Source organism: Colobus angolensis, unplaced genomic scaffold, assembly GCF_000951035.1.
Source record: "Colobus angolensis palliatus isolate OR3802 unplaced genomic scaffold, Cang.pa_1.0 Scaffold104, whole genome shotgun sequence".
In the NCBI taxonomy this organism is placed as follows: domain Eukaryota; kingdom Metazoa; phylum Chordata; class Mammalia; order Primates; family Cercopithecidae; genus Colobus; species Colobus angolensis.
The window spans coordinates 4,672,478-4,685,850 of NW_012111364.1; the positions used below are offsets into that span (position 1 = coordinate 4,672,478).

General features: G+C 36.7%; 1 protein-coding gene across 1 annotated transcript in view; it reads left to right on the forward strand.

Annotated features, from left to right (window-relative positions):
- The first annotated feature begins 2,576 nt into the window (after nt 1-2,576).
- THSD7A (thrombospondin, type I, domain containing 7A) overlaps nt 2,577-13,373 on the forward strand; it is a 507,842-nt gene continuing 497,045 nt past the window's right edge. Inside the window, exon 1 of the mRNA XM_011942957.1 lies at nt 2,577-2,988. Within this exon, the coding sequence (XP_011798347.1) occupies nt 2,823-2,988 (166 nt within the window). The 5' untranslated portion in view covers nt 2,577-2,822. The remainder of the gene's footprint in view (nt 2,989-13,373) is intronic.

Genomic DNA, 13,373 nt, shown 5'->3' on the forward strand with positions numbered 1-13,373 from the left:
TTCTAGGAAACAAATATTACTATGTTTTGCTATCTCTTGCCATCTATCATTTTATTGATAGGATTTATCTACCTAGACACTATACCTTTCACAAAGGAACATGTATCAGAATACATACATCACTTTTGTCTCCTCAGAGACCCATACATTTTTGTCCTCAAGTGCAATAATGACATTGTTATGAACAAATGTGTGGCAGGTGTGGAGACAAATGTTTACATGACTTGGATTCTCTAACCTTGCTCAGAGATGTCTTTGCTGATAATTGTGTGTTTGTGTATGTGCTTGTGTGTGTGTAACTCCTAGGCCTTGTGTACATTGAAATTGAAAAAAAGAAACCAATTATTGGCTATTTTGAAACCCTACTGCAGAACATACCACCATAATTGTGTATCGTAAATGGCAGCAAATTTGAACCTAGAGATTGACCCTGTATAATGCTTGAATTTGTAGCTATGATGTTTACACTCTTGACAAGTTGAGTTATTATTATACCACCATGGGTAAATATAAAGATCAGAATCTTAAAATTTCTTTTGACAATAAGCTATTAAGTATAGTGTGGGATGGCTTTTTGAAGGGCTGGGTAATTACCTTGCACATTAACTTAATTCCTCAGATTCTCTGTCCTCTGTTACATAATGAATTCCCACTTGGTGAATTGACTGGCACTTCCCACGAATGCGTAGAATGGGCTGCTGTTAGCAGAGTATGTCCAGTTTGAAATCCTTCCTGTGCCAGAGTTAGAGGATTTCAAGGTTTAGGGCACTAACAATAACTGAAAAATATAAGCAGAAAGGATGGGAAAATGATTTCTTGTGGAGTGGACAAGGAAATTTTCCTGAAACGACAGAACCCAGGAAGCAATAGCAGGTCCCTTTTTCTTCTGTGGTTTAACTGCTAAAAGAAGTGATCCTTCAGGGAATCATACATTAGTTAGGATCAGGCTTCCTTTTTATTCCTTATCAACCTATAATCTTTTGATTGTTGCCTGTTTTTCACCAGTGAAGAAATAGTAAGCCACACTAGCTTATCTCTCCTAATCACAGACTCACAGAGCTAGGGCTCTCTGAGCTTTTAATTCCTTCTTAGAGGCCTAACAGAGTGGAAAGTAAACAAAGACCAAATTTGCAACCTTCAACGTAGCTAATTTCCTCTGATGTCAGAATACTTAAACAGGCAGGACCTGGGAATTATTTGATCAAACCTGTTTTTAATCTAATGCATGCAGAAGGGCTGTGTCTGGAAGGCTCTGCAAAATGACAAGGGTCCCAAGAGAGCCTTATGGAAGGTTTCCTCTTTCAGAAACAGTAGCTTCCTCATTTTAAACTCTTGGGTAGCTGTGTTGGAGTAAATTCACAAAAAGTAGTTTTCCTGCTTTTAAAATTTTATTTTATTTGGCTGAAAATTGCTGATGGGATAATAGTTTTCTTTGGCTTTCCATGTGCTGAAATTTTAATGGTTAAATGCCTACTATTTTAGCTTTACTATGAAATGAATTAATAATAGAAGATATTATTATTGGCTAAAGGGAGAAGGAGAAAGGGTAAAGCATTATCTGACTTCACACATGTTCTTCTATTACTACTGGTAGAAGAAAGTGGAAACACAAAGGACAAAATATGCAAACACATGTGGTTCTTTATTTAGATGGTGACAGGCATTTTGCTACGGTAAGAGTTAAGAAAAATTGGTGTCAGGGAAATTTTAAATGAAGAATTTACTAATTCCAAGATATCCAGACAGCATGACTGACTCAGTTTGACCTTTAATTTGACTCACAACTATCTGAATACTTAGAAGTAGCATATTTTTGAGAGAAAGAAGTAGATGAAGGGACAGAACTCTATACCTGAAATATAATTTTAATTTTAAGGTTTTTTTTTTTGGTACAATTGTATTTATGTAATTAGGTAGCATTGGAAATACTCATTAAATACTTATTTAGTTTTAAAGGTTATTAAAAGACAATTTAATTTGTCAGAGTATCAATATTGCTCATATTTTTATTGAGAATAGATTAAGTTGAAAACAACATTTAAGTGCATTTTGACAAGTAAACATTTCTGCTCTAGCGTTTTTACATCTGATCTCAAATACTGCTCCCCACACAAAGTAATTCAGAAGCCATGGTTTAAAAATAGATAATAAACACTGATGCTTTGTGTAAATACGTACTAAGAATAACATGCCACTAGATCTAGCTTTTGACTCCTTGGATGACAGTGAATATCAATGCCTGTTATTTGTCATTCTGAAATCTGCCGGGTGATGATTCTTTTTATTGGTGCATCCTTCCAAACATATTTCATCGCACCATGTGCACGGGAGTTCTTTAGGCGGGTATGTCAGAACTGGGTGTCGCCTGGCTGGCCCCTCTCCCCTTTGCTCGCTCCCTTTCTCGCCCTCGCGCTCTCGTCTCCCTCTGCCTCCAGCCCCCTCTGCTCCTTTGGGCTCACGCCCCGCTCCTCCCCTCCCAGCTGGCGGGGGCTGCGCTGCCTCCCAGACCTAGCAGACCTGCTCAGTCAGCTGGGGCCCCCTGAGGACAGTTGCCTCCGGAGCCGCCAGGACCTGCCATTCTGCGCGGAATGGCAGCGGCAGCAGCATCCCCGCCAGAGGCGGCGGCGGCGGCGGCCACGGCCACCACCGCGGACGCTATTGTTCCCTGGTGTTAGACGCACTCTCCCTCCTTCTCATCTGAAGCGAACAATAGCAGGAAAGAGCTTTGCTTTCTGTACTCTTTGGGAAGACGTTCCAAGAGCGGAGAAAAATTCCCTGCCGAGAGCGCTACGGCTCTGGACCCTGGAGTGGCTGCGGGCGGCATGGGGCTGCAAGCCAGGCGCTGGGCGTCCGGGAGCCGAGGCGCTGCGGGGCCGCGCCGGGGCGTCCTGCAGCTGCTGCCGCTGCTGCTGCTGCTCCCGGTTGCCGCCGGCAGGGCTGCGGCACAGGGCGAGGCGGAGGTGCCCACCCTCTATCTGTGGAAGACTGGTAAGTGGGACGGAGTTACCCTTTCCCCATCTTCACATCTGGGGCCACATTAAGGAGCTGATGGGCTTCTGTAGGGACCCCGTTGCTTGTGGATGGCTTGGTTATGCTGGGATCCTAAGGTAAAAAGTATGATTTCTTAGGAAGCAAATAGGTCATGTCCGATACAATTAGGAAAGAAAAGCATAACAACTAAGAGGCAACAGTGAGTAGCTGGAATGTTTCTCTCGCAGCTCCGTAATGAGGGCAACGCTGCACTTCCATAATGAAGTGCAATGTTTTTAACCTCTGGATTTTCATTCTACTAGGAGTTTCTTAAACACATTTCCAGCAAAGAATAAGCAGAGTTTAGCCTCGGTCTTTATTGTTTAGGCAAGCAATATGCTCGCTGTCACGACATTTGTGGATATAGAGTTGAATTTGTTAACTTTAGCTTTGTGTTATGTGGGACACCCCAGAAACAAGCCAAGTGAGGGCGGTTCCAACAATTAAAGGCGAATGGGGCTCCAGTGAACCTTCCGGAAAGACTGAAAACTCAATTCTTAACTAGTGAATCGCAGGATTTTTAAAGTGTACAACTTTGAGGATGTCTGGATTCAAACTTTCCCTTCCTTCCTTGAGAATTATTTTGCTTTGTTTTTCAACCACCCAACAAAAGCAGCTACTAACTGCCCATCAGTACCCCCTGGCAAAGTGCTTGGAGGTTCTGGCAGGGGCCGTGACAGGCAGGAAAACAACGCAAAGTGAGACATTACTAACCCCTTTTCTGCAGGCTCACTTTCTCTGTCCATTAAAAAACATTGAGAATTCTTTAGCGGACCTGAAATTTCACATGTTCGTAGGAATAAAATGGGAAAAGATTATCCCTGTTGCTTAGAGCTAGGGGGTAATTTAAGAATAACTCGGTCATGCCAAACATTAAGAGAATGTTGTAGTTGAAAGGGAAAGTATGTATTCGTCATGGGGTTGCAAACAAGTTTCAGGGAGTGGGTCTCTTCCTGCTTCAACCCATCTCTGTACCACTGCTGAAGAGACAGCTCAATTTATTCTACGATTGCACCAATATCGATATCTGAAATTTTTAAAGAAGTTGCAGCTATCTAGACATTTAGTGAGGAGATTATACAGAAATGTATTTAAAGTCAAAGTACACAATTTGTCTTAGAATATTACATGAAACACATACACATTTTTAAAAGCAAGATTATTTTTGCTAACACCTTAAGTTTTCAGATCCGTTGAATAATGAATTCAAATAAAATAAAACTAATTTATTTCAATTTGAAACAAAGAGTTGAAGATCTCTAATTTAGTCTAAGCTAGGGTTTTACTTGTTAAAAACACATTCATAATGACAAACATTACTCAAATTATAATTTACCGTTAAATGGTATCATGTGGATGCTTGGGAAGAGGTCCTTAGGTAAGTCAGGGTAAGAAAAAATAGTACTTGCCTAGTTGAAATTTATACTAGCAAAGTAACAAGAGCCAAACAATAATTCAGATGGAAAACAGTCTGGCCAACATTCACTGTACAGCATCTGAGGTGTCAATATATGTCATCATAAATGTCACGGAAGGAACACAAGCCAATAAACAGCTTAAAATAGTGGGAAGCTCTCGGAAACAATGGTATGAAGACCTTGATTCCAGTGCCAGTCCCAGCTCTTGCTAGCTATAGGAATTTTGGTAGTTCACTTAACTTTTGACCCTTAGTTTTCTCAACTGCATGTAAATGTGATGACACCTTCTTCTGCCTATCTGCAGTGTGTGAAAATCACATGAGTCATGAAAAAGTGATTGGTAAACTTCAAAGCTGTATGCAAATGTAAGCTAGTATGATGAGGATGTTGAAGATATTTCTTGAATGGTGATCCTTGGTTTGGTAAAAAAAAAAAAAATAGTTCATTCAATTGGAAAGCAAAATAATGACTTCTTTATTATTTTTTATCAAAGGGAAAGGAGACTTTAGTATGTTTGTAACGGAGTTGAAAGTAGTTCTCAAAAGAACTAGAGAATATTTAAAGAAAAAGGATATACCATAAATGAAAATTTAGAGGTTACAGAATCACTATGTGTGTATCACTTGATGAAAATAAACAGGCAAGAAGGGAACTGGAAGAGAAAAGAGGTGAGATACTCCAGAATGTCTGTTCCAGTAGGGTAAGCTTGGTCTTGGTAAAGAGGATTATAGAGATTCAGATTAATGGTGAGATTATTGAATTAAAATGATGTAGTGAAAGTTGTTACACTGGATGAAGATCTGGGACAGGAATTCAAACTGTGTATGTTACTAACATGCTGTAGAACTTTGGTAAAGTCATTAATGACTTTGGTTCTTGGCTATTTTGTAATATTCATTAAATAGATAAAATGATATCTAAGGGCCCATTTGATCCCCAAAGTGCTTCATATATATGAATACATATGTCAGATACATATATTATAAGTACACACATAAATACATACATACAACAAATAAGGGTATATAAAGTTGACCCTTGAACAACGCACAGATTAGGGGTGCTGACCCACATGCACAGTGGAAAATTTATGTATAACTTTTGACCCCTCCAAAACTTAACTACTAATAGCCAACTATTGATCAGAAGCCTTACAGATAACATGAACGGTCAATTAATACATATTTTGTATGTTATATGTATTATATACTATATTCTTACAATAAAGTAAGCTAGAGACAAAGAAAAGACATTTGGAAAATCATGAGGAAGAGACAGTATATTTACTATTCATTAAATGGAACTGGATCATCATAAAGGTCTTTATCTTCATTGTCTTCACATTGAATAAACTGAGGAGGAAGAGGAAGATAGATAAGGGGTTGGTTTTGTTGTTTCAGGAGTGGCAGAGGTGGAAGAAAATCTGCCTGTAAGTTGAACTGCCCAGTTCAAATCATATTGTTCAAGAGCCAACTGTACACATGTGTGTATACATATAATATATTCACATACCATACTAATTACTTATACATTATATGCAATCTTAAATATGTATCTATCTATATATGCTTTATTAATTCAACTCACAACAAAGAGTTATTGAGGACCTAAAATATGTAACCATTGTGGTAAAGGCTGAATGGGATACTGCCATCCCTGCTCTCGAGAAACTCACAATTAACTGTTTTAAAAAAATTATTATTCAACTGATTATAGATTTTAGGAGAAACTCACAGTTAAACAATACTATAAATACACAATTACAACATAGCATACCATACACATGAATAGAACATTATAAGAACAGAGAGGTTACTTGACTGATAAAGGAGGTGTGAAGGGTTTCAAAGATAATTTAATATATGATCTGGGTCTTGAAGGATGAGTTGGATTTTGACTGAGGAAGGAGTAGAAGGCCATTCTAAGCAGAGAGAAGAAAGAAAATAAAAATGAAAAGGCACAACAGCATTCCTAGATCTGGAAGTCCCAGTAGTACACTGTACCTCAAGCCCAAGATGTTGGATAGCAATGAAAAGATTTCATGCCAATTCAGTGAGTTAGGACCAGATTATCAATAAACTTTCAAACAATGGTAAGATACTGGAGTTTAACTTATAAGCAGGTGGTAGCCACTAGAAACTTTGAGCAGAATAGTGATATTTTGTTTGTCTAGAACGAAGAGAGATGAGTTTAGAAGCTGGAAGGCCAGTGACGTGAGTTGTTGACTGAGAGACAAAGGGGAACAGAACTCCGACAATAGAAGTTATAGTGAAGAGTGAGTAGAAGAGGGCTTGAGGTCACATTGAAGCAACGTTAGCTTAGGTTTAGGGTGCAGGAGATACAGTGCCTTCCAGGGAAAGTAGGAAAATGCCATCAAGATTTCCATCATGCCTGTAGCCAGTAATGGAAGTACAAGGTATAAAAAAAGGAAGAACAGATTTTTTAGTGTTGTTAAGAAGAATATCAATTTAATTCAGATATACTGAGCTTGAGGTAGCAATGACATATTTAGACTAATATATCTCATGGGAAAATTTAGTGAATGGGTCATTCAGTTTAGGAGAAGGAGTTAGGCCAAAGGTGTAAGCATGGAACTCAATAAATGTATATTTCAATCCATGGGAGTGGGAGGGATCATTAAAGCAAGGAAAATATTGAAAAGAAGAGCCAGGATATTTCACAGAGAATATTGAGATATAAAGGGCCACAGTGGGAGAAAATCTAGAGAAACAGGCTAAGAAAATATGGTCAGAAAAGGTACAAGGCAAATGACAAGATACACTAGATGAAGAAGGTATTTTATTAAGGAGATTGTGGCAAAAAGTATTTAAAAAATTTTGGAAAGGCTAGGGATTCTAAAATATTTTAGAAAATATCAAGTATGTTAACTTGGTAAGATAATTCACAGTGTTTTGGGAAACATTTTAGGTATAGAGATAGAGATACAAACTTGATTGAATAAAACACAAGAGAGTAGAAAAGATAGTATCAATAAAGTTGAGTAAGTGGTATGTAAGTCTGTTTACTATAGTGTTGTTGTTTTATAAGGAGGAAAACCCCAGAATTTAAGATATTAAAAATTATTTATTAAAATATAAAAGTCTGTTGGGCAGGGTGGCTCACACCTATAATGCCACAACATTTTAAAGGCCAAGGTGGGAGGATTGCTTGAACCTAGGAGTTCAAGTTTGCAGTCAGCCATGATTACACCATTGTACTCCAGCCTGGGTGACAGAGCAAGATCCTGTCTCTAAAAATTAATTAAATAAATAATATATAAAAGTTAAAATTTTCAGCACTTTTGTATTGCAGTCATTTCAAAGGTAACTTATCTTTGAATAATTGGAAAACATATTTCATACACACAAGAGGCATAGCATTCATATCACTGAAAGATGAATAACTACTGTTACTAATATGTGTTAATGGCATTTCACTTTTTTTTTTTTTTAAGACGGAGTCTCGCTGTTTTGCCCAGGTTGGAGAGTAGTGGCATGATCTCGGTTCACTGCACCCATTGCATCCCAGATTCAAGCGATTCTCCTGTCTCAGCCTCCTGAGTAGCTGGGATTACAGGCACCTGGCACCATACTGGGCTAATTTTTGCATTTTTAGTACAGACTGGGTTTCACCATGTTAGACAGGCTGGTCTCGAACTCTTGAACTCAGGTGATCCGCCCGCCTCAGCCTCCCAAAGTTCTGGGATTACAGGGACATTTGTACTTTTTATTATTCTAGCATATGAGATTGTTCCTGTAATAATTATGGTTATTCCGTAATAACCATATGGTTATGGTTATTCACTTGGCAATTCCAAATTAAGAGTGTCAATGAATTAAGCAAAATGCAACTGACTTAGCCTTAATCAGACAAAAATATTGAATATATAAACTTCTATAAACTTCTGTCATAGATATATTTTCAAAAATATCTTAATGAATTAATTGAATTTATTTTCATAATGATGAAATTATATTGAAATCCAATAAATATATACATAATAGCCATTATTTAGAATTAGGTGATAGGGTATTTACAGGTATGTGTTTTCTGTCAAGGAGTATACTCACATTAAACACTTTTGAACTGGATTCATGTAATGCAGGACATTGCCATTTTTGACAGTCACTGTGTCCTTTATACAATAATTGCATTAAAATTATGCTTTTGTTCTTCAACTTTAGTAAAAACAATGTTATCTTTTTTTAACTTTTGTGTACTTATGCTAATAGTACTTATTACTCTGCATAAAACATACTCTCCAATGTTTAGGGAAATATATCTGTTTTAATTCTACCTATCTTTAATTAACAAAGGAGAGAGGGATATCATTCCAGGTAGTCATAATATCAGGTGGCATTATCCTAGCACAAGTGTTTTGAACTTAAATTGTTCTTACAATTTACTTTTATTCGGAATGTCACATCGTTTTCTTATTTCATGAATGAGAAGGATGGAATAGGGTAGAGAGAACATGGGTGTCAACATTAATCAATCTGGGGCAACATGGATGGAAAATATTCTATTCATGTTACCTACAAAGTTATTTTATCTCTCTGAATTTTTTTCCTTCATCTCCAATATGGATTAATGGGATGCATTCTATAGGGGTTTTCTGAGGTATAAATGTGGCAATGTATGTAATGTACTAGGAGAGTACATGACACATATTAAAAGTTCAGTAAATGTTAGTTTTTATTATTGCTATTATTCTGTCAGATGGTACAATAGCTATTTAAGTTTATGACCTGGAGCAAGCCCAATAATGTGCATTAGCCTTCTCTTAAGCATCTTTTCTTTTCCAGTAAATGCACTAGAAATTACAGATTGATACAGTTAACCAGACTAGTAGATACTCCAGTTTATAAGGGAGACACCATTTTAGAATGGAAAGAACACAGACTTTGAGATCAGACAAACCACTGTTTACATCTTACCTCTACCTGACCGGTTAAGTTAGATCAGTTAGCTGGCTTTGTTTTTCACCTTGGAACAATGACACAAGTTCTGAAGTAAGAAGGCATTTATGAGGTTTTTCAACAGGTAATAAACAGAAAGCATGTACTGCCATGACCTAAACGCGGCAGACATTCAAAAACTGTTAGTTCTCTTACCATTCTTTACCAGTTATTCTCCTAAAAATGATGTAACTTGCAGAAGTTTTACTGGTCTAGCATACTTATCTGTTTTCTGCAACTAAAGGACAGCATGAAAGACAAAAAAGCAAGTATAGAAAGAAATTATTTTATTATAGACATATTTTTTATTAGTTTGTCACTTATGTGTAGACAGCACATACCAAAGACTATAAAAATGTTTTGAGCACCAAGTTTAGGGTTACTTATGTAAACAGAACTTATTATACTTCATTTTGTTATTGTGTCTCAGGATTTCTCAAAAATTTGATATTTTACGTTCTTGAAATTAACATTGTTTCCTATCACTTCTAAATTAAATGCTGTCACAGTATAGTTGCTTGTATTTTACACATTGCTTTGTTTTTACTTGGTAAGTGATCATTTAAATACATTTAAAAAACCACTGCAGTTTATGTCTGGTCTTTTTTTCTTTTGTAATTTACATAGCACCATCAGTGATCAGAATTCATTAAAAATATATTGGTTGGCTGGGCGCGGTGGCTCACGCTTGTAATCCCAGCACTTTGGGAGACCGAAGTGGGCGGATACCGAGGTCAGGAGATCCAGACCATCCTGGCTAACACAGTGAAACCCTGTCTCTACTAAAAGGACAAAAAAAAAAAAAAAAAAAAAAAGCCAGGCATGGTAGCGGGCGCCTGTAGTCCCAGCTACTTGGGAGACTGAGGCAGGAGAATGGCGTGAATCTGGGAGACGGAGCTTGCATTGAGCCGAGATTGTGCCACTGCACTCTGCACTCCAGCCTGGGCGACAGAGCAAGACTGTGTCTAAAAAAAAAAAAAAAAAGAAAGAAAAAGAAAAAGAGTATATTTGTTGGTTGGATCAAAAAGTCAAAGTCTCAGGGAATGTTAAGAATCTTTAACTGTTTCAATGAAACAGGGGTAACTTAGGTCACTCCTGAAAATTATACACAACTATCTGGTTTGTAAAATGTCTGCAGCCCCCAATCATAGCTGAGATTAAGAGTACAATAGGATGGCACATAATCCAGATTTTCTTCTGTCGATTATTACTGTATAGAGGACTAGCCTGATGGTGAGGGGAAGAGATTCTGACTAGGTTATTGGTCAAGTATGATTGTGGTTTTGGTTCTTTTAGGAGGAATTCAAGTTTCTTGACCTCTGATATGAGTTAGAATGAGAATACTGGATAGTGGGGTTTCTTTGCGAAGAGAGGATTGGAAATCCCTCAGTGTAGTGAATGTATAGGACAGGATCCCTTAGAATTAATATAAAGGCACATTAGACTGGCCCTTAATGAAGGAGGCACTGAGCATGTGGCACTTGAGAAAATATATCTTTCCTACTACAAGTGAGAGTGTAGACTGTGAAACAGAGATGCCAATGAGTCAGAAGGTAGATATCTTTTCTAATTTTTTTCATCAGAACTTTACACTAATAGTTTAAAATGCATTCAAGTGATGACAGCATTAAATGTTGTCACAGTAGAATTGTTTCTGTTTTATGAGTTGTTTTGTTTTTACTTCATAGGTGATCATTTAAATTAGTTTTTTAAAACACTGCTGTTTATATCTTGTCTTTCTTTCTTGGTGTACATTGCACAGTTAGTTCTCAGAATTCACTAGTTACTTAGATCAAAAAATCAAACACTCAGGTGGTTCCCATGCATGTAGTTCCTATGTACCTACACAGCAAAAAAGTATATATTAATGGGAAGTGATAAAACTATTAAAAGCATTCCTATATACCAATAAAGACCTAGCTGAGAAAGAAATCAAGAAAACAATCCAATTTACAATAGCTGCAAAAATAAAATACTTACAAATGAATTTAACTAAAGACATATATAATCTCTTCAGGGAAAACTACAAAGCACTGATGAAAGAAATTTTCAATGCCACAAACAAATGGAAAAATATCCCATGCTCATGAATTAGAAGAATTAATATTGTTACAATGACTGTTGTGTTCAAAGAAATCTACAGATTCAATGCAATCTCTATCAAAATACCAATGCCATGTTTCACAGAATTAAAAAAGAGTCCTAAAATTCATATGTAGCGATAAAAAAGAACCCAAATAGCCAAAGCAATACTTAGCAAAAAGAACAAAACTAGAGAAATCACGTTACCCAATTTCAAATTATGTTATGAGACTATAGTAACCCAAACAGCATAGTACTAGTATAAAAATAGATGCATAGATCAATGGAATAGAATGGATTACCCAGAAATAAGGCCACATATTTTAAACCAACTGATTTTTGACAAAGCCAACAGAAACAAACATTGGGGAAAGAACTCTCTTTTCAATAAATGGTGCTGGGAAAATTGAATTTCCATGTGCAGAAGAATGAAGTTAGACCCCTATCTCTCATTGCATACAAAAATCTACCCAAGAGGGATTAACGTCTTAAGCATAAGACTCCTAACTATAAGAATACTAAAAGAGAACCTATGGAAAACTCTTCTGTACATTGGTCTAGGCAATCAATTTATGACTGAGACCTCAAAGTCACAGGTAACAAAAACTAAAGTAGACAAATGAAACTTAATTAAACTAAAAACCTTCTGCACACCAAAATGAATGATCAACAGAGTGAACAGACAACCTGCAGAGCGGGAGAAAATATTTGCAAACTATTCATCCATCAGGAGACTAACATCTGCAGTATACTAGATATTAGAATATACTGTTTATCAGAATATACTGGAAGAACTTGAACAACTCAGTTTTTTAAAATCCCACTAAAAAGTGGGCAGTGGACATTAATAGGCATTTTAAAAGAAGACATACAAATGGTTAACAGGTATATGGAAAAGTGCTCGATATTCACTATGCAATTGGTGGGAATGTAAATTAGTACAACATCTATGGAAAACACTATGGAAATTTCTCAAATAGATAAATATAGAACTTCCATTCAATCCATCAATCCAACTGCTGGGTATCTACCCAAAGGAAAAAAAGAAAATCAATATATCAATAGACACCTATACTCATGTTAATCATAGTACTATTCACAATAGCAAAGATATGGAATCAAACTAAGTGTCCATCAACAGAAGAATGGACAATGAAAATGTATGGCGTATATGTATACAATATAATACTATTCAGCCATAAAAAGAATAAAATTATGTGTTTTGCAGTAGTGTGGATATAACTAGAGGTCTTTAATTTAAGTGAAACTAGGTAGGCACAGAAAGTCAAATACCACATATTCTGATTCATAAGTGGGTGGTAAAAATGTGTACACATAGATGTCGAGAGTGGAATGATAGACAAAGGAGATTTGTGAAGGTTAGGAGGTGAGAGGAGGGTGGATGATGAGAAATTACCTAATGGGTGCAATGTGCGTTATTTGGATGTTGGATATCCTAAAATTCCTGACTTGATCACTATGCATGTATCAAAATTGCACATGTACCCTATAAATTTGTAAAAAAAAATAGCATATTGGGAAAGGATGAGGGAAACTACGCAATACTTGGAGCAAGGATACCAAAAAGTAAACTATCTATTGTTTCTGATGCATAATTGGACCTAGCCAAAAGGATGCCATTGCATCCTCTGAAATGAAAAGTCCCAGAGAACCTGGCTGCAAGGCTGAGGAAAAATATAAAGATGATCCTGTTGATCTCAGCCTTGATATTGAACATTGTAAAAAAACATAAGGAGAGAGATCTTAAACGAAGTAAATTGAGAGAATCAGTGAATTCCCGAGACTCCATCCACTCGAGGGAAAGGTCAGCAGAGAAAACAGAAAACTTATAAAGGATCAAAGAAGCAGAAGAAGTACCGGAGGG